We start from the raw sequence: 25,037 nt of genomic DNA, 5'->3' as shown, positions 1-25,037 counted from the left end.
AGGAAACCCCTGGACTATTCCCAGCCCCCACTAGCCCTAGAGAGGGAAAGACCAGGAGTGGTCATTGAATCTGGGTCTTCTTTATAGGATAGCACTACCCCCATGACACCATGCCCACCCTCTGCAGTGCACTCAGGTCCTGCTGGTCCATAGACAGCAAGCAGCTGTGACTAGAACCCACCTCTCCATGCTAACTCCTAGGTCACCAGGCCTGGCCCCTAGAACAAACCCTGCTGGCCGAGGCCAAGAGAGACCAGGCCAGGGACTTAAATGCAGTCCACTTGGATAACAATGCAGACCCCTCACTACCTATGCCCAATGGCATGAACAACGCCCTATTTTAAATCCCCAAGAGGAGGGAAAAAAGAATAAAATAAAAGTTGACTGCAGAGAAGCCTGCACTCAAGAAAGCGAGGAGCGTGCATGTGGCTGAGGTGGAGTTTGGGGGGGCTGTCAGGGTCCACTCCCTGCCTGCATCAAATCAATGTATTCCAGCTATAAGGAGTGCTTAGCTCCACCTTCTGCCCTTCCCTCCCCCGGTGCTTAGCAGCAAGCCAGTCAGAGAGACATCCAGCCAGGGGATTAGTAAAAACCAAGCCTCCCTCTAGGAATGGCACTCGTCTGAGAGTCTCCTCCACGCAGGGCTCCCGTCCGCTGCCAGGGCACTGAGAGGAGAACAGTGGGGCTATTGGGATACAAATTACAGCCCTCTCAGGATTTGCCAGGCAGACCAGCCAATGTAAGTTTTCCTACCTGAACTCACTCACATGCTCGTTCGCTCACTCTTTTTCTACCTTCTATTACTTTTTCAGTCTCTTCTTCAGGAAAAGTCCGTGCCTCCCTCACTAGGGGGATAACAACCCCTGCTCCATATTGGCTCCTTTTGCAACTAAACCAAGGGAGACACATTTTTCTAACCATTTTGTGGGGGGGGCTTTATTTTTTGAGCATTTCTTTAATAAGGTGGGGGAACTGGTGTGTGGTGGCAGAGACTTTTGGAGGTGACCGCAGAGGGAGAGATGGGGGATGCGTAAATAGGCAAGTTAAAGACATGGCTTTGCCAAAGAGGCTTAAAAAGAAATATATGCATATATACAAAGTGTTAGCGTTTCCGCTCACAAACACATTCTCCCAGTCTGCATCAGATTCCCTGCCTGGCAACTCAGGGGTGCGCTCAGGATTTGCCTCTACTCAGCGACTCTTGCTAAACTTTCTCCTGCAACCTGGAAACCTTTTCATTCTGATTTATTAATACTGAAGTCACTCATTTTCCCCCATCTATGTTCTTGGTCAGACTTTCAAGGCAGGTTTTAAAGAGAAAGTGTCATTCCCCAGGGCCAAATTTGGGGGAGGGCCCTGAGTAAGGTTATTCTTAGAGAATGGGGTCCATTTCTCCTTGATCTCTCCTTTTCTACTCATGTCACCAATGTGCTTAGTCAGCAGCAGACCCCTCCACATGCCCATGTTAAACTCCAGAATAGAGCACAGATCGGGAGCTTCCAATTAATCAGGATCCCCTCCCCCACTAGATCATGGGTTTTGTGGGTCCCGTAAGATGCATGCATGGCAGCTCCTTTGCTTCACTTTTATCAAGTGGCTCCTGTCTCATAGTCAGTTTCTGGGAGAGGTTCAAGTCTTTTTAGTTTTGGTGTTTGCTTTTTCTTTCCTTCTTTTTTTTTCCCCAGTGAGAAGACGGGCTATTGAGAAGGAAGAAAGAGCAAGAACAAGAGACATAATGACAGATGACCAAGACCTTTCAGAGGTGGAAATGAGCCCGGTGGGTTCCGAAGACCATCACTGCCTCTCACCAGGACCTTCCATGGCATCAGATACCCCCTCTCACCTCACCAGCTCCGGGAGTGGAGAGATGGGGAAGGTCAAGAAGGAACAGCAAGACTCAGAGACGGACGACGATAAGTTCCCTGTGTGCATCCGGGAGGCAGTGAGCCAGGTGCTGAGTGGCTACGACTGGACCCTGGTGCCCATGCCTGTGCGGGTCAATGGGAGCAACAAAAGCAAACCCCATGTCAAGCGGCCCATGAATGCCTTCATGGTGTGGGCACAGGCTGCCCGCAGGAAATTGGCTGACCAGTACCCTCACCTTCACAATGCAGAGCTCAGTAAGACCCTCGGGAAGCTCTGGAGGTAAGGAGGGCATAAGGGTGAGGGCAAATGGAATCATGGAGAGGCTGAATGTCAAGCTAAAGGCTGGGAGCAGAAAGAGATTAAAGGGGCATCTATTAAAGTGAGTTCCTCATCAAGGGGAAAGATCACAGGGGTAAGGGAAAAGCACAGGAAAGTGAGGAACCAGCAATGCTTATTAGCATCAGCTATAGAGGGAGCTTCCTCTGCAAAGCTCTGCCAGTCTTGACCTGCAGCCCCCACCTGGCTATTCCATTCTAGCCACCTCTTCCCCAGCAGCTGTGCCAGCGTACCTCATTCCTGGCCTGTAGCACCCCATGCCACTCCAGTCCTGGTCCTCTCCCAAGGCTCAGCTGCACAATCTCTCCATTTGTGTGTGTTTGTTTGGCAAATCAAGGTCCACAAAGGTTAACTAGGCTGACCCCCACCAAACTCATTACACTCATGATCTCCTGTTTGAACCAGGTCTGGGAGATCACAGGCTAGATGGCCCTAACCCCCAGAGCTCCACCTAGTGGGTTGGACTCCTGACTGGGACAAAGGAGAGAAAGCAGGTAGCCAGTCAGTGAAACCCAATCACACATCCCGCCCAAAGAATGTGTTCTCTGATGGCCAGCCACAGACCCAGCTAGCTGCTGGTTCTAGATCCCGCTCAAGGAGATGTCAATTTAAAATTGGCAGCACAGGTACTGCATAAGGAGGGTGGGAGTGGGTTATCCCAGCATAAAGCGGTGAAAACAAGAGGACAGAGAGGGATGGTGGAGAGAGGGGGCTGTTAGAAAAAGACTCCAACCGATGCACCCAGTATGCCATCCGGCCTTGCCATTCACAGCTTTTTATGGCTGAACATCATTGTTTGTGTCTCCTCAGACTGCAGGGGCTGCACCTCTGCTTCTGTTTGCAGGCCTGTGGTGTGTAATAAATAAGTAATAACAGCAAGTCAGCGGCCATTCCTGTAGCGAGTTGGTACAGGCTGACACAGGCTTCCCACTCCCACTATGCATACACATGTACACATTTCCTTCTTCCCAATGCAGACAGATGTTCATCCCTCGGACCCACACTACCCCCCTCAGTTTGTAAAAGGCATTTTAATTTTGGGTCCTTTCCCCATCCTCCCTGCCCCCAGGGTCCCTACATGAAGTCACCCCCATTGGGACTGATGGGTTCTGCCAAGAGATGAGGGTGGAGGGACCACGTAACACCCATGTGACACAAAGCCAGCGGTTCCACTTTTCCGCCTGATGGTTTCAATGAATATCTCCAGCAAATGATTATAAACGCCTCCCCCCGCCCTGGGATTGTCCGAGATACACCTCATCCTGCCACCATCACTTCCCTGCCTTGGGCCTCCTGCCACAAATCGAAACCATCAGCTTCACGTGAATGGCCCCGGAATTCCACAGAGATAGAAACAGGCCCCCTTTTGTACCCTTCCCTTCCCTGGCACTGCCCTTGACAGGAGATGCCCACCCACTGGGTGGGGCGGGAGATGTCTCCTGAGAATTGGAGCAGGGAGACCAGACACTTTTCCAAAACAGAAGCAAACCCCACCCTCATGACCATCCCATTGCCACCTGTGGCTCGATTCTCCCGTTGACTTCAGTCAGCTCCACCTGTGTAGGAGAACTGAGCCCCTGGGTGTTGATCACATCAATAAGTTTATCCAAACCCCTCTGCCTTTCATGGAACTCAAACAAAATGATTTCCTTGGAGAGTTAAAGCAGGGAATTGTGGTAGGCCTCATATATGATTCCCAGGCCTGGGTGTTTTTTAACCCTTCCCATTCCCCTCTCCCTCTGCCTTTCCAATGGTTACTCCAACCTTGTGCTCACCTCTGGATACCATGCAGAATGATGATCCCAGTTAGTTCACATTGCAATAACCCACCCCGTTGCCTCCTTTCTGATAGAAAAGTGACTGTACTGAGCATTTATCATTGCTCTTATTTCCTCCCACTTTGTAAAACAGTTGCGTTATGCTGTCCATTTGCCTCTCTCCTTACACTTTCAATTGTTTGTCCTTTACTAACAATTAGCTCCTGTATGCTTTGCTCCTAACCATTCTTTTTGATTTCTTCCTGATTTCTCTTCCCACCTCCACCCCAACATTTTATTCTATCGGAGAAGCAAGACTCCCCATTTTAATTTTCAAAAATATTATTTAAAAAAATGCTACTGTACCATTCCAAAGATCCTGCAGGATTTTGTAGCAATGACCTCCTTAAGCGCTACATGACAGTTCTGGCCTCAAGATACAAGACTGCAGAATATGAGCCCTTAAATACTCCAGTAGCAGCCCTAAGAGACCAGAGCACTCTACTGTCCAGATATGCAACAGTATTGTAGGTGACTGTTCCCCTGCAGTGCTGCAGTGATAGACCTTAGACACTGTCCTAACCCTATTGAGAGCTGTAGTGTTCCTGATCCTGCAGGCAGACTGCAGAGCTCACATGCAGCCCGTTGAAGACAATGGGGTTCTGCATGGGCATAGGGGTCTGTCATGCAGAACAGCTTGCAAGGTCAGGGCCTCAGACTTTTGCTTTTTTTAAAAGGGAAAAGTCTCTCCCCTTCCCCCCATGTCTGTTATTTGTGTTGTCTTTGCTAATGGACTGGCAGGGAGCCTGCTGCCTTTGGAGATATTCTTACCAGTCTGTGCTGGGCAATGCGGCAGAGTAAGTTGGGGGCATGCACGTATGGGCAGGATCGGTGTCTGCACTGCCTTTGTTGGCATTGTTAGGTGTGGGAAAATAAAATGAAACCACAAAAGCCAGGGGAAGTCACCCAAAATGTGATTGTCCCATAGGAAATTTACTACACTATCATAGCCCCTAAGATCTCCCACAGTCCTCCAGACAATCTTCTGATGCCAGTCTCCTCCCACTCTGAACTCCACACTATGCAGCATGATCCAGACTTTCAAAATTGGCTAGCAATTTTGGGTGCCTAACTTGAGATGCCTGAAGAGGGACCTAATTGTTTGAAAATCAGAATCCTGTAAGGTGCCAAGTTGGGCACCCAATATCACTTCAGTCACTTTTGAAAATTTGAGCCATCTAGATATACTTCCATGTAGGTGGATCTTATTTTATATCAGTGCTTAGATGCTGCGGTAATGGGTGCATTAGAAATACCTAAGGCAGAAAGAAATCCACTATAGGTGAGTAGGGAAAGAGAGAGATCAGTTGAAAGCAACATTAAACTGAGCTTGTTTTTGCCCATATCTGGTGGGTGGAGAAGGTGATGCTGCCTACAGGATAGTTAAAAATCCTGTGTGTCTTCTTGGAAAGAGTCCAGAGATTGAGAAACCTCAGGGTCCCAACCAACATGATCCTCTCTACAAAATGGAATCTAGCCCCTCAGCTAGCTCTGTTTGAGTGATCGCTGAACGGAGGATGGCTGCCACGTTTGCTCATGCAGCCACTGTGCTGCTGAGCTCAAACCAAGTGCTGTGTAAAGCGCTTGGGATCTGTGGGATAAGAAATGTGCCATTCTGCAGGAGATGGAGGGAGGCAAACAGGGAGACAGAGGGAGCTACGGAGGCAGATGGCTGTGCCAAATTGCATCAGTGTTATGTAGACAAACGTTCCTTTGGGAGGTTGGGCAGGGTGTCGAGGCTGACCCCCCACACCTACACCAACTCATTCTGATTATGAGAGGGTTAGAATCAGGAGCCTCATCCTTTGGGGAATAAAAAAGACCAACTGCCAAGACTGTGCTGCAGTGTGGGAGAATGTAGACTTTGCAGCTGCTGGTCGGGCAAAGGCAAACAGGATGCTAATGACAGTAGAGCACCACCTGTGGGACCAGATTCCAGCCAGGCTCCCGAGTGCTGGGCAAGGCAGGGAGGAAATCACTGATTAACAGAATGATGGAATGGACACTGCTCCAGGTCAGGCCTGAGGTGCACTGAGCTGGACAGGGGCAGGATTAGAATAGCAGGGCATGGTGCAGGCCAGGAGAGGGGTGCATCAGCACAGCTTGTGTGCAAGTCCTAGGAACACACTGGGAAAGGGATAGACATCAGGACTAACCTACACAGTGGCAGAAGGGGTGTTACCCTTGGTGCAGAGTCCCCTTGGGCCGCAAATGAAGATTTCCGTTCTCAGGTCTGACCCCAGTGCCCAATTTAATTTGCAAACACTTTGGGACAATTGGCAAGGTGATGGCCCAGCCTGGGGCAGTGGGTGTTCATGCCGCAGCAAGGCCATGAGCTTCTATTAACCTCCCCAGCATAACTGGCATGTGTGTGTGTGAGTGATACTGAGGGTGGGTTGATGGCTCTCTTATGGATACAGCTGGCTTTAGACACCCACTGATTGTTCTGGGCCTCCTATTGGTGGGTGTGCTGAGAGAAGTTATTCCCCTCTCCAGCACCAGCCTGGTCAGCATTGCAGGCTGGACTGACCACTCTATCCCGAGGATGCATGATTATCTGAGGATGCAGGGAGAAGGGGGACTTCCTCATGTGTCCTTCCCAAAGGCTCCCCTTGGCTGCTTTCCTCACCTGGGTGGGGCACTTCCTGCTCCATACAGGGCAGGGAACAGTTCTCAAATGGAGTGGGACCTAACGACTGTTAAAAAGGTCAGCACGAACACTAGCCCAAATGCCAGAAACATCTCCAAGGCCGGAAACTGATGAGACATAGGTAGAAAGGAGCAGCAAAGTGCTGACTATTGGGTGAAGGGATCTTTGTATCTGGACAGCAGCAGAACCTTTCTCTACCCACACCCTGCTTTAGCTAGGCAGTGGGCCCAGGGAGCCGAGCCATGCCTGGAAGATCAGGGCCGCTGTGTGTGTGAGATCTCCCCCTCCCTGCAATGTTTTAACCTCCTGTTCAATCCTTCCCTCACCCGTGCATGCGTGCGTGCGCTGCATCAGCTTGGTGAGACTGAGACCCTCCTGCCACACTGACTCATCTGCAGCTGCTGCTAGTGGGTGACGGGGAGGAGCCATGCATCAGGCTGCTCCAGTCACCTGACATGCAAGAAGCTGGGCTTGGGTTCCCCCCATCATTCAGCACAACGCCCTATGCGAGCGGAGATATGGTGGTGAAGGAAAGAACAAAAGAGGGAGACAGACTTTTTATCACTCCGCTCCCACCAAAACAGGGGTGTCCAATGGGTTCTGTGCTAAGCATTCCCCATTGCAAGGAGAGGGTTCAATTCAGACCCACTTACTCCCATGGGCTTTGCTCTGTGATTCAATCCCTTCTGTGTCCCTGCAAGATTCCACTGCATTGTAGACCAGGGGTGCAGGGGGAGGAAACAAGTGAAATCTAAATCCCCCAAATCTCCTGGTCTCTGCCTGCTCACACCGGTTTCACTTTGTTAAAGCCGATTTGAGCTCTGATCCCAGGGAGGGAGGAGGGAGGAGAGAGACAGGGAGAGAGAAGACAAAGATGGGGGGAATGGACTTTGTGCAATCCTGCTGTCTGTAGGGTTACAGGATGCTGGCAGGAAGATGGGGAGGGCATACAAACTCAGTGGACCCAGGTTCATCTCCTAGAGTTACCACAGTCATTGTAATTTAGGTCATCAGTGAGACGAATATAGAGGTCTCAGCTTCTCTCTCCACTGCGGGTTTCCTTTGGCAGTTCTGCTTCAGTAACCCTATATGCTTGGTACCACCCACAAATAAAGGTGAAGGATACTGGAACTCCTTGGAACCAGTAGTGGCTGAGAGGTTGAGCTCACGTGGAAGATGTGGGTTCCATTCCCAGTCTCAGTGTCTTGTTTGCTGTACAACAGGAGGGGCTAGGAGTGCTGAGGAGTTTGAGGATATGCATGTCCCTTTAGATGTGACGGAAGGCTGTGTGTGGAGCAATTCAGGGTGGGGGATTAGAGCTCTTCGGGATGTGTGAGTGTGGTGTATGGCGGCGGGAGGGAGACAGGAAAGCTGGTGTTGGACTCATGGTGGCTCAGTTGTTTAATCTCCTGGATTAAGGCAGTGGTGGAATGCAATGCGCGGCCATGACCTTCTCAGGGCTGCCTGGTGTGAACCCAGGTCAGCACCTTAAGAGGTTCCAAAGCAGATCACACCCTCTGGCTATTGGCTGGGGGGACAGAAGGAGAAAAATGGAGGTGCTTTGATGCTGGTCAGTACCTGCTTGCGATCCTATAGATTTCCCTCATCTTTTTTACCAGCAGGCCCCTCAAACCCCATCTGCTGCTCCTCCTAAATTGTCTAAAACAGATTCATGCTTTTTAATCCTCTGCTCTGCAAAGGGTTAAATCTAATCAGTGGAATTAGCAAAAGTAGAGCCTCTAAAGCTTCAGGAGGGGTTCAGAGAATCCTCTCCAACATTTGGCTGAATAGCCCCAAAGCTTTGTCCAACTCTGGGCTGGAAAAATCAGGGCTGGAAATCTTATAAAGGAACAAGTTTTTGCTTTTGAGATTTCTGCAGCCTCAGAGTTTTGGCTGGGTTGCAATACCCATAAAAACAGCCTGGCCCCTTTTCAGTGTTCTGGATTCTTTCTGGTTAAAACCAGAATGCTTTGGAGGCCACGTGAAAAGTAGGAAAAAGAAATGAAAAATTAAATCAAACATTTTCAAAATTAAGAGAAAATGATTGATCAAATGGGTTTCATCTCTTCTTGCATCATCCAAAGTGGTTCTGTTACATAATTTCCTAGGTGATCCTGTCTTGACTGGAGCAGCCCTAGATCTGACAGGTATATGGGGAATGATTTTACATTTCCATAGAGCCTTTCAGCCAATGATCAAAGTTAATCTATTGTTACAGTGTCCAGCACCATAGTATCTAGATGATTTACAAACTGATCCTGATTTACATGCCTGATCCTGGCTGTGGCTCAGCACCTGCAACTCTCAGATCCTTAGCACAGGAACCACATCACCCACATCTGGGATTGAAAATGGCAGCTGTGTCATCAAGAACTCTCGAAGCAGAAGCAAAGCACATGCGTTTTTCCTCCAGCATCTTCTGTAACTCACTTTTAGGGGATCCCAGGGTTCTTTAAGGGGCAGATCCCATTAGCACAGCCACTGTGCTGGCAAATGCAATAGCCATTCTGTGCTCAGTGATCGCTCACACTCAAGCTGATAGAACAAAACCTATAAAATGGCAAGGATGGAAGATTAGGACAGGACACAGAAACTCTGAAGCTAAGGTGACCAAGACAAGTTGATTTGAGAGAGACAGATACATGACAAAGAGCATTATGGGTAACAAAGATTTGCCACCCTTCCATAATTCAAGCAATAGTCACATTTTTCACGTCTGTAGCAAGTTCTTTTAGTACAGCTTGTCTGGTAACTATAAAGCCCTGCACTGATTTCAGTCATCACAGTATGATTACTTTGTCCCCTAAGGCAAGTACAAGCGTGGAGCGGGAGGAAATGAATTTATATGGGTTATAGATTGTAATCCACTTGGGGGAGTGACCATGTCTTCCTCTGGGTCTGAACAGCATTGATCACAGTGTCAGGGTTTACTCATTAACAACAATAAAAAAGGGACTCTATTTAAATACTTCTCTACTGTCTCTATGATGCTTGGCAGTATCTGAAATGGGGTGGATCTCTAGTGCCCATGATGCTTTACAGTAAGATTTTGACACTCCTGTTCCCATCTCTTCCTCTTTCTCTGGTCTCTGTAGGTTATTGAATGAAAGCGACAAGCGGCCCTTCATCGAAGAGGCAGAGCGACTTAGGATGCAGCACAAGAAGGACCACCCCGATTACAAGTACCAGCCACGCCGGCGGAAAAATGGCAAGGCCTCCCAGGGCGAGGGTGAGGGCCAAGCTGAGGGAGAAGCTGGCGGGGCTGCAGCTATCCAGGCCCACTATAAGAATGCCCACTTGGATCACAGACACCCTGGGGAAGGATCCCCCATGTCTGACGGGCACCCCGAGCACTCCTCAGGTCAGTCCCATGTCTGAAGCTACACTAGCAGGTTACTACCAGCTCATCCTCCTTCCAAGGAGAGTCCCCCAAGCCATCTGGAGAATCGATGGCTCTCTAAAAGTCTTGGGGCACCACCTTCTGAGCTGGATCCTCTCCCCATGGTGGGACCCAGTAGTTGGGCATGACTCCTACATGCTCGGTGCTGTCACCAGCATTGGGGACACCTGCGCTCCACAGGTGTTTCCATCCCTTTGGATAGGTGGGAAGTCATCTCCCACAGGGTCCATGTGCACAGTTGCCATTGTGGTTATGGCTAGCCACCTCCTCCCTTCTTGTCCCTCTACAGTGAGGTTCCCAGGGAGGCCTGGCAGTATCGGGACTGCACAGTACGAGGAGCAGAGCTGTTGCATGTAGCTGGCTGAGCTATTTTATTGCCTGTCAGGCTGTACCAGGGTTATATTGTGAACTGGTATCACATTTTCTCTTTCCCCCCAAATGGTTTTCACTTCACAGGTCAGAGCCATGGACCCCCCACTCCTCCAACAACTCCAAAGACAGAACTCCAGGCAGGCAAAGCTGACTCGAAGCGGGAAGGGCGCTCTCTTGGGGAAGGGGGCAAGCCTCACATTGACTTTGGCAACGTGGATATCGGGGAGATCAGCCATGAAGTGATGTCCAACATGGAGACCTTCGACGTCAATGAATTTGACCAGTACCTGCCACCCAATGGACACGCTGGCCATCCAGGCCATGTTGGAGGCTATGCGGCAGCAGCGGCCGCTGGCTACGGCCTCGGGAGTGCCCTGGCTGCAGCCAGTGGACACTCTGCCTGGATCTCCAAGCAGCATGGAGTCTCCTTGTCTGCTGGCACGTCATCGGTGGTGGACTCCAAGGCACAGGTGAAAACAGAGGGTTCTGCCCCTGGAGGCCATTACACTGACCAGCCCTCCACTTCCCAGATAGCATACACGTCCCTGAGCCTGCCCCACTATGGCTCGGCTTTCCCCTCCATCTCCAGGCCCCAGTTTGATTACCCGGACCACCAGCCCTCGGGACCCTACTATAGCCACTCCAGCCAAGCCTCTGGCCTCTATTCTGCCTTCTCATATATGGGACCCTCGCAACGTCCCCTATACACTGCCATCTCTGACCCTGCACCCTCTGTGCCACAGTCCCACAGCCCCACACATTGGGAACAGCCCGTGTATACAACTCTCTCCAGACCATAGGAAAAGGGGAACAGTGACCAAAGCAGCAACAGAAAGGCTCCGAAGAATCAACACAGGCAGAAGGGCCTCCGAATTCCGAGGTCATTCAGTGTAATCCAGCCATCAGAACCCACTGAGTATCCAGATATGCCTATCTTGACCCCGGTTATCGCTGGCTCACCGCCTAGAGGAAGGTTTTATCCCTTTCCCCCTCCCAATTCAATGTATGCCAACCTGATTGGCTTGCAAAACCCTTTTGGCCTTCTAGATGAGGATGATTCTAGGCATGAAGTGACTGGTCATGGTGGGTTTCGTTGTGCACATCCTGGACTGTAAGATAAGAGATACCCCCCATCCTTAACCACCCCCCAACTGCTTCAGTGATTTAGCAAGTGTTTTGGATAGGCCACAATGGACAACTCTTTGTCACCTGTTGTGGGTGAAGAGTAGCTGGCTGAGCACCCTGGTGGACATGTTGTGGGAGGAGAGGTAGGGCAGTAAAGTCAACTTCCTTGTGATCAGTGCTCTTCAACGTTCCTATCTAAAATTCACACAAGCATAACTCTTGATCCCAGTTGGAAGACCAACCTATGGTTGCTTTCCTATTGACTTCCACATCTGCATCGTATCCTCCCCTCAACCCTCTCTCTCTTTACTGTACTGTACTGGACTCGGGAACCATATAGTTGGCTCTAGCCTTATTTGTGTCACAACATACATGTGGGGGCAGGAGGGCAGGTACGTGTGGCCTCTTGGACTGTTAAGACAACAGGGATGGAATCCTCCTTTCTTACCATTATTTTGTATGGCTAGTTTGTTTCAAACATTTCCTGGTCCCTTCTAAATCCTTCCATTCACCCTCTAATATTCCAAAAGATACACTGCCAAGGCAGTGTTTGTCCTTCTGACATGTGTTTGTGTGTGTTTGTGTGTGTGTGTGTGTGCGTGCGCGTGCATGGGATGTGAGGGAAGAGTAGCTGAAGATATTGTGGTAACCAGAAGCATCAGCATGAATCCCACTTGCCCAAACACAGTCTGCTAAAATAATCACCTTAAACCTGCAAGGTTGGGCCCCCAAGCAGAGCTGAACTAAAGAATGCATCCCCTCCTGCCTGTTAATTGCTTGTTCCAGTTTGCCAACACCTCAGACCTACCCTCATAAAGAAGGGGAAGATATTGTTGTGGCACCAACTGGGGGGAAAGCACTCAGTGTTGGATAAGCATACAGACAACTAGTCCACTTAAAAAGAAAATGAACTTGCCTTCCCTTTTGGGTTTCAAACTGGAAGCAACCATCCTCAGTGGTCAGACTGGTTCCCCTCCTTTTTGTCTTCATCTTCATCACCCCACTAGCTCTCTTGGGTGGTCTGCTTGCCCATTCCACATCTTCAGGACTAGCATGGCTTCACAGTGTCAGAGAGCATGCTGACATGAAGGACGTCAGAACTCAAGGTGGGAGAAGATGATGCCCTCCCATTGGCCACCAAAACACACGATGGAACCCCCAGCTGATATGCAGGTCTGGGAAGATGGGACAGATTGACCAAGCACAACTTGTGATCCTCACTACCATTTTTCTCCTTCGACTGAGACTACTGAGGATGATCTTTATATACCTTTCTCTCCACCCTTAGCTTTGGCTGACTCCTGTCGTGTTTGAAAAGAGCATGTAGTACGTTTGCTCCCCTGTATGCATGTAACCCATTGCTGTCCCCTCCCCTTATTTATTCCATTACACCTTCCCCACCCACCAAGCCCCTTTCCCTGTCCCCAGAATATGCTGTCCTAGCACCATTAACTCTGCATTAAATGTATGGAATAATAAACTTAAAGGTTTCATTTGTGTGTGTCCATTTTTTTCTATTTTAATATTTTTCCCCTTTCAGCCACATTTTATCCTTCCTCCCCAGTAAGAGGGAAGGGGTGCCTTTATATGGCACAGACCCTGTGTGCATGTACACATTTCTTCGATGCCCATCACTGAAAGGATATTGACAGTGAGTTAATAGTGTTGCCTGGACTAGGAGCCTCTTGTTTCTCTTCTCCTAATCTCAAGTCTCAGCTACAAGCACTAGATCATGATACTTCTATACCAGAAGCCCTCTTTCCCCACACACATTCCTGAATACTCTCAGTATCTTCTGACCTCCAAATTACATCTGGCACCCACTAAGCAGAGCCTACTGCCCTCCTACGTGGATCCTGCACACATGAATACCAACCTACTTCCCTCCATGAGCAGAACACATGATAGACCCACCCCACTTCAGAACAAAGTCTCCCCAGGGCAGTGTTAGTGAGATAGAACCAGAGAATGCACAGCTAGGAAAGGGACACAAGAGCTAGGAAAATCCAAGGTTTCCTAAGCAGAGGCATGTGATTGGTTCACTGTGTTTGTGTATGCAAAGTGCACAGTCGGTGAGCAGGACATGTATGTGTTCTAGGAACTATAGACCAGACCCAAAGCCCATTAAAGTCAATGGGAGTCTTAGGAAGAGCTCATCTATGAGACCCACTCAGTTCAGGTGCCCCAGAGATGTGCAGCACACAAGCACCACCAGTGGAATGACTCAGACCTAAACACATAGACTAGTCCATTCGGTGCAGGGAAATGAAAGGGAACCAGAGCAATGGGCAAAGACTTTAAAAGGGAGGTGAATGGGGAAATCTCACTATAAACCACTGACTGGGGGAATGGTCTGCAGGACGATCGACTGATGACATTGACAGATTGGGGGAAGGGACCGACTGTGTGGGGAAGAAGGGGGCTGAGCACAGGGGGTGAAGGGTAGGTGAGGAGTGGGAAAAGAAAATTCCTACTCACATGATACAAATGTCCTCCCATATCTCTCCAGTTTAAGGAAGGAGGTGGGGTTCTCACTTGATCAGCATCTAGTGGGAGGGGGGCCTAGTATCGTCCAGGCCTCTACCCCCAGCTGATACTGGATCCAGAACAACCCCACCCTTAGCCTCTGGATTGGGAACAAAGGGGTTAAACACTCCCCTTGCAGCCAAGCAGGAGCTGGCCCAGAGTCCTTTGCTATCCCTTTAATCGTATCTGATACAGATGCAATGCTGCAGGGTGGGGTGGGGGGAGAAGGCGGGTATGAAACAAAGAAGCCATTTAAAAAAAAAGGGCCGAGAAAACGACCCCTGCGCTCCATTGCGGACGCCAAAACGATTGCACAAAGACACCGTTCATGACTGAAATTTCACCGCGCCAACGTGATTAAAGGATTCCATGGAGGGGTGGGGGAAGAGGGCTGAAGGCCATCGCTCTGTGGATTAACCTTTTCTTGGCAAGGATGGCATGGACAGCAAATACTTGACTTCCTGGGAGTTTACACCCTATCCCTTGATGCAGCCGGGTATATGTCCCCCCTTTACCTCATTTGGCCAATGACCTATTCAGCTCTTTTAAACTTGCCTCAGATGCCATCCCCTTATTTATGTCTCATATCCCTACACACTCAAGAAGGAAATTAATTGGTGCCTACATGATTTGTTATGTGATTATATGAGTATCATACAGAGGTTGTAGGGCTGTAAAACAATTCTTCAGGCAGTTGGATATAAACCCTTAGAGAAAGTGGGCATGCACAGACAGTGTGTAGGGGGGGGTACATATTTTACAAATGTTAACTAGCTCTAAGAGCACAGGCACCGAAATGTTATCCAAGGGCAAAACAGCTCCTGTGCTTCAGGTATGAACCTACAGCAGAGGGCAGCATGCACAACCAAAGATTGGTGGTGGTTTTGTTTTTTTAAACCCAAGAGCAATTTTTAAGAATGCAATCAGCCCTGATGAAAGGCACTAGCTGTTCTACCCTCCTGTTGGCTTTTTTGCCCCAAGAGCTGAAGTCCTAACACACACACACACACAAAGACTTTGGGGCAAAATCTAGAGGCAGCAGCAGTCTTTAGGCCCATAAGGACTTTACTATGGAGAAACAGCTTCTCTTAGTGGCAGAGTGGGCGGCCCCCATTTGTGCTCCTCTCTTGGACCACGTCAACAGTGGAGGTTAACGTGACGGCTGCTGTCTTAAAGGACAACTTCATCACTTCTTAACCAGTCAGACTGTTTAAAAAAACTCAAACTGTTAATAGTTCTCTAGCTATTGTAGGGATGGGGGGGGTATGGAAGGCACGTATACATACAGAAGGGCAATGACTAAGACACTGGTAGACTTATGGGGTGAGGGGATGACTGTATATGTAGTAGAAGCACAGACTGCGCTTATAGTTGTTGAACAGGTTCCCAGTTGGTGGGGATTCAGGCCGGCAACTGCGCTTCCTGCTGGGGCATTGCCACTGAAAGGGGATCCTGGTGATTGATAAGAAGTGGGGGGCAGGAGTGGAGAAACAATGGGGGATTTGATGAGAGCTGCTCTACGATACTCCTGAGAAGCCCCCAGAGCCAGCCCTGATCAGAGAGGAAATTGGGGGTTTCCACGGCAACCTGCTCCAGGGCACAAAGGCCCTGCTGTCTACTGGAAGGCAATGGAGGTGTCTCCTCCACTCCAACCCCTGGCTGTTGTAAAAAGGGGTGTGGGCAGAGGACTCAGAATTGCTTCAGAGGGTTTCTGGAAGCCAGGCAGCTGCAGGATCATTTTTATAGAGCAAAGGTTTAATATAATGAGGGCCACTAAGTAGGGGGAACAGCTGCTCCCCTCAATCTTTACACTAGCTTACAAGCACAGGGCTTCTTAGGCAGAAGCACTGAGGGAAAGGCACCTCACACTACTCAGTGAGCCTAACAGCAAGTTAACAGGCACTGTGCTTCTAAAGAGAGAGGCCAGGGCTGACTGAGGCAGAGGGAAGGAATAACTACAGATCTAAATTGATGGAATGGAGGAAGAGGCCATCTCCCGTCAGCCACAGCAGACTGAACTGTGTAAGGGGGAAAAAACCCACAATTTGCTTAAAAATGGGGTTTTATTATTTATTTACACAAATATAAACAAAAATAAAAGCATCTGCACGTGAAGGAGGAACCAGGGACATTGATGGGAAGCAGGTCAGTCTGTGATAATTAGCTCATCCACACCCCAGTCTTCATAGCTTCCATCTGGCAGGTACCTGCGGATGATTATGGGAATCTTCCGAGCTCTGAAGGGAGGACAGAGAGGTAAATGGAAATGCCAGAGCTTTAATTACACCCTCTCAGCAAGCTACAGAAATCCAGATGTGCCATGCTGGTAAGAGCTGGTAACTCACTGGTTGTGTTTCATTAGCAGATTTCTGGTGTAATGGTGGGGTGCTCATGATTCGGTATTACAGTGAAAGTTCTTTCCCTTCGAAGGTCAGATCCTATAAGGCGCTGTGAACCCCCAAAGAAATCAAAAAACTGAGGAGCTCAGCACTTTGCAGTGCTGAATTCCTACACTGGAAACAATCTAAAGCCACTGAACATCACAACAGTACGAGACTGTGCATCCCAAGAGGCACGTGGGAGAGGCAATGGAACTGAAAAATGAAGCTACTGTTCTGACGGACAGGAAACCCACAGTGATGAGTTCTCCACAAACCACTTCAGATAGTGCAATGAGAGTTGTGAAGAATTTCATAAACAACTAACATTTACATAGCATCTTTCATCCAAAGCACTAGATATATTTTACGTATGCACAGAACAGAGATCATTTCCACCACCACCAAAAATGGCTACCTATAAATCGGAACGCAGTTGCTGCTAACAGTACGCAGCAACAGTGCACCACAGTTCAAGACAGAAAGTTAGAAAACACTGAATTCAATTTAATCTACATGAGGCATTTTTAAGTCAGCAGAATGTAATTAACCAGATTGAAATTGGGCCAGGACCTGAGGCTTACAACTCTATGTTTGTGAAAAACAACATGGGATCTTTAATGGTCACAAGCATTTAGAATAATGGTTTTAAGTCTTATCCAAAAGATGGCCTCTCCAGTAGCAAAGCACTCAATTAGCACCATCCTGAGGCATTGACTTGGTATTGACAGAGGGCAGACGGCCCCCTGTCAAGAAACAATTACTACTTCCTCTGATTATTTCCCAGGTCTTGCACTCTAGCATTGACCAGAACCAACTCTGGCTGTTTCAGGAGATCAGCCATGAGCACAAACTGAGAAGTTACTGGCTGCTGACAAAGGTGAAGGAATGCAGTTAAGATAAGGCTCTCTCATGATGCTGTAAAGTCTGCAGGACAAACTACAATGAGTTGAAGCATAAAAATCTCAAGCAAACAAAAACACCAGTTCCACATCCAGTGGATGTGACAAATCCACTTCTTTGGAGTATGTTGAAATTCAAACGATGCGTGTCAATATCCAGATACCAATCCAAAGCTCCACCACCAGAGAGGTGGCGGGAATCAGGCTAGGCAGCTAGTAGGTGTGTATGCATCTCTTTCTCTCTCTCATGCCACAGAACCTATGGCACAAGGAATTGGGAAGGAGGGAGAAACAATACAGGAGGGAACAGGTGAAGGGAGTCAGGGAATTCTTAATGTGGCCACCATGTGTTTGTAGTCATTTTAATCTATTAAGCAACATTTTTTTTCCAGGGGAAATATGTGCAAATATGAATTTGTCCGAATGGCTACATTTGAATCAGTTCCAATCAGGGACTTCTCCGATTGGAGAAGAAAAAGAAGAAAAAATATGAATTCCAAAATACAATAAGTAAAACAGGAAAATGTTGCTAACCAGTAGGACTTTGCAGAAGTTCTTAGGACTGGAGAATACAGACACTCAAGCTACCTGCTGCTGGGAACAGATTCCGAACTGAAAAGAGGAAGGGGGATTCATACTCCCAGGCCAGGAATTCCATTCTAGACACAAACCTGATTTAGATGGACACAGATGCAAGGACAGATTGCCTGAATGAACACGGAGATTGTATTCCCCGTCTGTTATCATGAGAGTGCGCAAACTGTAGCCTCAGGAACTAATGGAAATAAACCCTCATCATTGGGGTGTTGAGGAGAGGAATGTAACTCTAAGGACGTCTCACTGCCAAAATCTCCAGGACTTACTTGAGTTCTTTCATTGCAATCAGCAGAGGATCTGTCTCTCCTTCCAACTCTACCATGACTGGAGCACACATCCTAAGAGGAAGAATATCCACAATCATGAGGAGGACAGAAGGGAGTGGAAGAAATATGGTAAAGCATGTGAGGATACTTGCTTCACAAACATGACAGTTACCCAGATAAAGTCCAGCAGAGTATGAAGGATGGAATTACAGGTGCAATTCTGATTTGTAAGGTCTCTATTGGGTTGGAGGACAAAGCTCTTCATGAACCTCTCTCATCCCCATCCCAAGACCCTTTCCTATTGTGGCAGTAGCATGTCTGGCAGTTAGTGACAGGGTACAAAGTGGCCACAGGCAGAGTTTTTAGTTGAAGGCCCTTCTCTCAATCTTTGCTCACAGGCTGGGATTTGAGATTCACAATGAAGCCCACATCCCTTCAGGGGTCACTTCCTGACATATTTTAAAGTGAGGACAGAAAACAGTGACTTTAAAATTAACCAGTAATAAGTACCATTTATTAGCCAATAAAAGGCACACTGAAATCATTCCTTCACAATTCAATGTATTTTTTGGAGGGGATGTGAGAGCGCGGTGTCATAGATGAGGATTATCTGTACCTCTCCTTTTAAGAGACGGCAGAAAAGGAAGCGTATGCTATTACAGTAGAACCTCAGCGTTATGAACACCAGAGTTACGAACTGACCAGTCAGCCACACACCTCATTTAGAACCAGAAGTACGCAATCAGCAGCAGCACACCAAAAAAAAAAAAAAAAAAAGCAAACACAGTATAGTATTAAACAAACTACTGAAAAAAAAGGGGAAAGCAGCATTTTTCTTCTGCATAGTAAAGTTGCAAAGCTGTATTAAGTCAATGTTCAGTTGTAACCTTTTGACTGAACCACCATAATATTTTGTTCAGAGCTACAAACAATTAGGAGTTACAAACAAGCTCCATTCCCAAGGTGTTCGTAACTCTGAGGTTCTACTGCATGTGTGGACTTGGCCACTAGGGGATGCTGCTGGCCTAGATTTGGAATTAAAGACAGCTTGAGTAGACAATGTAGCAACAGGCACCAGCCTGTTTTGGATTCTGAGCCATGGTGGACCCACTTCATTGCTCAGAACTTTTTTTTTTTTTTTTTTTTGCCTTCCAGAGAATTAAAACAACATGCAAAGAATGGCTTTGCCTAATGATGGCCAGGCAAATAATATCTTTGCAAAGCAATGACTAAGGAGAGACTCAATAGCCACCTACAATGCCCCTCTGCCATGTACATTGGCCAAACCGGACAGTCTCTACGAAAAAGAATAAATGGACACAAAAATCAGATGTCAAGAATTATAACATTCAAAAACTAGTTGGAGAAAACCTACAATGCCCCTCTGCCATGTACATTGGCCAAACCGGACAGTCTCTACGAAAAAGAATAAATGGACACAAAAATCAGATGTCAAGAATTATAACATTCAAAAACTAGTTGGAGAACACTTCTATCTCCCTGGTCACTCGATTACAGACCTAAAAGTCGCAATATTACAACAAAAAAACTTCAAAAACAGACTCCAATGAGAGATTGCTGAATAGGAAATAATTTGCAAACTGGACACCATTAAATTAGGCTTGAATAAAGATTGGGAGTGGATGGGTCATTACACAAAGTAAAACTATTTCCCCATGCTTATTTCCCCCCTCATACTGTTACTCTCACCTTCTTGTCAACTGCTGGAAATGGGCCATCCTGATTATCACTACAAAAGTTTTTTTCTCCTGCTGATAATAGCTCACATTAATTGATCACTCTCATTATAGTGTGTATGGCAACACCCATTTTTTCATGTTCTCTGTGTGTATATATCTTCCTAATGTATTTTCCACTGCATGTATCTGATGAAGTGGGTTTTAGCCCACGAAAGCTTATGCTCAAATAAATTTGTTAGTCTCTAAGGTGCCACAAGGACTCCTCGTTCTTTTTGCTGATACAGATAACACGGCTACCATTCTGAAACCGATAGTTATCTGTAAGGTGTAAGGGAGAGGAATTGTTTGGGGTGATTTGAAAGGGTATAACCATGAGTAACAGGATGAAAACAAGCAAAGGGATTATTTCAAATGAATATAAATAAACTTTCCTAAGGCTGAGATTCTTAGGCTGTGGTACAGTCTCGCAAAAAGTGCAAGACCTATTGACTTGCATAATTTAAAATTAGACTGGACAAAGCACTAGAGAAAGCAGTCCTCCATGAGCAGCGGGTGGGATGGTACATGAACAACATTTAGAGTGTAGTAGTGCAGGGAAACTAACCAAGCTGGGGCACCACTGTCCCAGCTGCTGTCCAAGTAAGTAAAAGTCAGTCCCTGCCCTCAAAATAATTGCAATCTAAAAGTTTAGGCATATGTTTTCCATTCATACTTTCTACAGTCCTATGATATTTGTTGATGAAGACCTCGAACTTCCCCTGGGGTCTTGGTGTTTGCAAACATACTGAGTTTCTCAGCAGAGTTTGGTTTCCCCTTAGGTAAGGAAGGAGATACACCTAGAACACTATTCCCACCCTCCTGTTGACTTAAGCAGAGAGGGCTGATTACAGATGAGAAATGCCTCCCACTTCAGAAGCAACCAAGACAGATGGCATAAAGCATAAGCCATCAGTAGCATTGTCCTGGGTATAGTGCTCTAGAAAGGCTGCAGAGACTTGTCTAGGGGGCTCAAGTTTCCATTTCCAAGCCCTTGCATTTCACAGCTGGCAGTAGCTATGAGACAGAACCTGGGGAACCTGGGCAGGTGGGGAATCCTCAGAGCTATGGAAGATCCCGAACAGTAAGAAAGTAACTTAAACATGGAAAAATGTCATCAGATGCCACTGCCAAGGCTGGGGCATGGAACAAGTGTACTTACGCTATCTGGAGTGCACGAGTGCCCAGGACTCTGGCTCGCTCATATTTAGTCATGTACGGAGTCGTGATTCGCTTCTGATTTGCCTGCTGTCTCTCTCCAGATGGAAGGATTTCTACATTCTCTTGACCCTCCTGAAGAAATAAAGGAATATAAGCTATTGTAAGCACATTGAGGGAGCTCTAGGACCTTAACAGATTTTGTCAGACTGTGGAACCATCAAAGAATGAAGATTTAAAGTCTACACAGAATCCTAACCAAGGACTTTGAGTAAAGCAGAGTAGAAAGCCCAGTTGGGAAGTGTATTTATCTGATTAATATACAGAGATACCAAGACTGGCTTTCTGAGGTTCTGGGTCCAGTGTCCTAACCACTGGTTCTTTGAACTTCCATATTGGAGACTTGGGTTCTAATCCCATTCCTAGTATCTCACTCTCTAGAGTGTGATAGGACCAAGATCATAGAATCACAGGGTTAGAAGGGACCCCAAGGGTCATCTAGTCTAACCCACTGACAAGATGCAGGATTTGTTGTATCTAAATCATCCAAGACAGGTGGCTATCCAGCCTCTTTTTGAAAGAGTGAAGGAGTTTCCACAACCTCCCTAGGCAGTCTGTTCATTGTCCTATAGTTCTTACACAGTTAGGAAGTGTTTCCTGAGATTTAATCTAAATCTGCTATGCGGTAGTTTGAACCCACTGAGTCTTGTTCTGCCCTCTGTGGCAAGAAAACAACTTTTCTCCATCTTTTTTACAGCAGCTAAGTTCTCTACAAGCCAGCACCCTGCAGTGCCATCATAGGGACCTCGGTTCAATTGCCATTCCCAGTCACTAGCTCCCTGGATGACAGGAACCGGGAGTGGTCTGGGAAAAATGTAAATGCTGTATAAAAAAGGAGGATATGTGAAGCATATGGGTACTATGCAGAGTGTTGAGGAGAGGAAGGGTTTGAGCACTAACCTCCTCTGCGTTTTCCAAATCATCCAGTCCTTCATCTTCCTCCACATCGTCAAAGTCATCACCATCAAAGCTGTGGGTGACAAAAGACACAAGGTCACTTATCGCTCTACAGCCAAATCCCAGCCTATAGGCTGCTGCCACCCACCTTGGAGATCCGAATGCAGCCCTGCTGCCTCCCCACCCCGCTACTCCCCTCGGGCCACCCGGCACTGCCCCCTGCTTCTCCCCTGCAATACCCCACCTGCTCCCCTCGACACCCTCCCCACCCATCCACCCACTCCCCTCGATACCCAACCCGCCCCAGCCCCCCCATCCATCCGCTCCCCTCGACACCCTCCCCGCACCAGCCCCCACCCATCCACCCGCACCCCTCGACACCCTCCCCGCTCCAGCCCCCAGCCATCCACCCGCGCCCCTCGACACCCTCCCCGCCCCCGGCCCCACCCACGCCCCTCGACACCCTCCCCGCCCCCGCCCCCACCCATCCACCCGCTCCCCTCGACACCCTCCCCGCCCCCGCCCCCACCCATCCACCCGCGCCCCTCGACACCCTCCCCGCCCCAGCCCCCACCCATCCACCCGCGCCCCTCGACACCCTCCCCGCCCCAGCCCCCACCCATCCACCCGCGCCCCCACCCATCCACCCGCGCCCCTCGACACCCTCCCCGCCCCCGCCCCCACCCATCCACCCGCGCCCCTCGACACCCTCCCCGCCCCAGCCCCCACCCATCCACCCGCGCCCCTCGACACCCTCCCCGCCCCCGCCCCCACCCATCCACCCGCGCCCCTCGACACCCTCCCCGCCCCCGCCCCCACCCATCCACCCGCGCCCCTCGACACCCTCCCCGCTCCAGCCCCCACCCATCCACCCGCACCCCTCGACACCCTCCCCGCTCCAGCCCCCACCCATCCACCCGCACCCCTCGACACCCTCCCCGCCCCAGCCCCCACCCATCCACCCGCGCCCCTCGACACCCTCCCCGCCCCAGCCCCCACCCATCCACCCGCGCCCCTCGACACCCTCCCCGCCCCAGCCCCCACCCATCCACCCGCGCCCCTCGACACCCTCCCCGCCCCCGCCCCCACCCATCCACCCGCGCCCCTCGACACCCTCCCCGCCCCAGCCCCCACCCATCCACCCGCGCCCCTCGACACCCTCCCCGCCCCAGCCCCCACCCATCCACCCGCACCCCTCGACACCCTCCCCGCTCCAGCCCCCACCCATCCACCCGCACCCCTCGACACCCTCCCCGCCCCAGCCCCCACCCATCCACCCGCGCCCCTCGACACCCTCCCCGCTCCAGCCCCCAGCCATCCACCCGCGCCCCTCGACACCCTCCCCGCCCCCGGCCCCACCCACGCCCCTCGACACCCTCCCCGCCCCCGCCCCCACCCATCCACCCGCTCCCCTCGACACCCTCCCCGCCCCCGCCCCCACCCATCCACCCGCGCCCCTCGACACCCTCCCCGCCCCAGCCCCCACCCATCCACCCGCGCCCCTCGACACCCTCCCCGCCCCAGCCCCCACCCATCCACCCGCGCCCCCACCCATCCACCCGCGCCCCTCGACACCCTCCCCGCCCCCGCCCCCACCCATCCACCCGCGCCCCTCGACACCCTCCCCGCCCCAGCCCCCACCCATCCACCCGCGCCCCTCGACACCCTCCCCGCCCCCCGCCCCCACCCATCCACCCGCGCCCCTCGACACCCTCCCCGCCCCCGCCCCCACCCATCCACCCGCGCCCCTCGACACCCTCCCCGCCCCAGCCCCCACCCATCCACCCGCACCCCTCGACACCCTCCCCGCTCCAGCCCCCACCCATCCACCCGCACCCCTCGACACCCTCCCCGCCCCAGCCCCCACCCATCCACCCGCGCCCCTCGACACCCTCCCCGCCCCAGCCCCCACCCATCCACCCGCGCCCCTCGACACCCTCCCCGCCCCCGCCCCCACCCATCCACCCGCGCCCCTCGACACCCTCCCCGCCCCCGCCCCCACCCATCCACCCGCGCCCCTCGACACCCTCCCCGCCCCAGCCCCCACCCATCCACCCGCACCCCTCGACACCCTCCCCGCTCCAGCCCCCACCCATCCACCCGCACCCCTCGACACCCTCCCCGCCCCAGCCCCCACCCATCCACCCGCACCCCTCGACACCCTCCCCGCCCCAGCCCCCACCCATCCACCCGCGCCCCCACCCATCCACCCGCGCCCCTCGACACCCTCCCCGCCCCCGCCCCCACCCATCCACCCGCGCCCCTCGACACCCTCCCCGCCCCAGCCCCCACCCATCCACCCGCGCCCCTCGACACCCTCCCCGCCCCCGCCCCCACCCATCCACCCGCGCCCCTCGACACCCTCCCCGCCCCCGCCCCCACCCATCCACCCGCGCCCCTCGACACCCTCCCCGCCCCAGCCCCCACCCATCCACCCGCACCCCTCGACACCCTCCCCGCCCCCGCCCCCACCCATCCACCCGCTCCCCTCGACACCCTCCCCGCCCCCGCCCCCACCCATCCACCCGCGCCCCCACCCATCCACCCGCGCCCCTCGACACCCTCCCCGCCCCCGCCCCCACCCATCCACCCGCGCCCCTCGACACCCTCCCCGCCCCAGCCCCCACCCATCCACCCGACCCCACTTGCCCCTCGCCCCCGCACTAGCCCGCGTCCCTTGGCGACCGCCCTCACTTCGCTGGGCCGCCCCCTGCCGAGACCCTCCTGACCCTTCACCCCCGGACACGAGCCCCCCGCCTCCTTCTCACTTGTCCTCGTTGTCGGACATGCCGCCGGCCCGGCGCGATACCAACCGCAGACCTCCCAGCGGCGGGCAGCCCACGAGCGCGGCCGATGACCTCCAATCATCCACTTCCGGGGTCGGCGCCGACGTCGGCGGAAGCGGACGGCGGAGCGGGTTGCCATGGTAACGGGAGCCGCTAATTGGGGTG

At 51.0% G+C, this 25,037-nt stretch overlaps 2 protein-coding genes across 3 annotated transcripts; one reads left to right on the top strand and one right to left on the bottom strand.

Moving 5' to 3' along the window:
- Nucleotides 1-478: 478 nt before the first annotated feature.
- Nucleotides 479-12,139, top strand: SOX10 (SRY-box transcription factor 10). Its single transcript, XM_038387951.2, has 4 exons — nucleotides 479-739; nucleotides 1,686-2,145; nucleotides 9,765-10,030; nucleotides 10,526-12,139. The coding sequence occupies exons 2-4, from the start codon at nucleotides 1,736-1,738 to the stop codon at nucleotides 11,239-11,241; spliced, it is 1,392 nt and encodes a 463-aa protein (XP_038243879.1). The 5' UTR covers nucleotides 479-739; nucleotides 1,686-1,735; the 3' UTR covers nucleotides 11,242-12,139.
- A 4,002-nt stretch (nucleotides 12,140-16,141) lies between these two features.
- On the bottom strand, nucleotides 16,142-25,009 carry POLR2F (RNA polymerase II, I and III subunit F). 2 transcript variants are annotated; one of them, XM_038403402.2, is made up of 5 exons: nucleotides 24,855-25,009; nucleotides 22,090-22,159; nucleotides 21,134-21,264; nucleotides 18,236-18,307; nucleotides 16,142-16,329 (listed from the first exon to the last, which is right to left on the bottom strand). In XM_038403402.2, exons 1-5 carry the CDS (start codon nucleotides 24,872-24,874, stop codon nucleotides 16,239-16,241), a joined length of 384 nt encoding a protein of 127 aa, XP_038259330.1. In that variant the 5' UTR covers nucleotides 24,875-25,009; the 3' UTR covers nucleotides 16,142-16,238. The 2 variants fall into 2 exon arrangements, with proteins under 2 accessions (XP_038259330.1, XP_043376550.1); XM_043520615.1 differs by lacking the exon at nucleotides 18,236-18,307.
- Between the last annotated feature and the right edge of the window lie 28 nt (nucleotides 25,010-25,037).

The sequence above is a fragment of the Dermochelys coriacea genome, chromosome 1 (genome assembly GCF_009764565.3).
Source record: "Dermochelys coriacea isolate rDerCor1 chromosome 1, rDerCor1.pri.v4, whole genome shotgun sequence".
Taxonomy (NCBI): Eukaryota; Metazoa; Chordata; order Testudines; family Dermochelyidae; genus Dermochelys; species Dermochelys coriacea.
The sequence above is the reverse complement of the archived record's forward strand: the minus strand, read 5'-3'. Positions and strand labels throughout refer to the sequence as shown.

Coding starts and splice junctions, on each gene's coding strand:
- POLR2F (XM_038403402.2), bottom strand. CDS start 24,874: ATGTCCGACAACGAGGACAA. Junction 21,265..22,089: donor ATTTGGAAAACGCAGAGGAG/GTTAGTGCTCAA, acceptor TTATTTCTTCAG/GAGGGTCAAGAGAATGTAGA. Junction 16,330..18,235: donor ATTGCAATGAAAGAACTCAA/GTAAGTCCTGGA, acceptor TCCTCCCTTCAG/AGCTCGGAAGATTCCCATAA.
- SOX10 (XM_038387951.2), top strand. CDS start 1,736: ATGACAGATGACCAAGACCTTTCAGAGGTGGAAATGAGCCCGGTGGGT. Junction 2,146..9,764: donor ACCCTCGGGAAGCTCTGGAG/GTAAGGAGGGCA, acceptor TGGTCTCTGTAG/GTTATTGAATGAAAGCGACA. Junction 10,031..10,525: donor GCACCCCGAGCACTCCTCAG/GTCAGTCCCATG, acceptor TTCACTTCACAG/GTCAGAGCCATGGACCCCCC.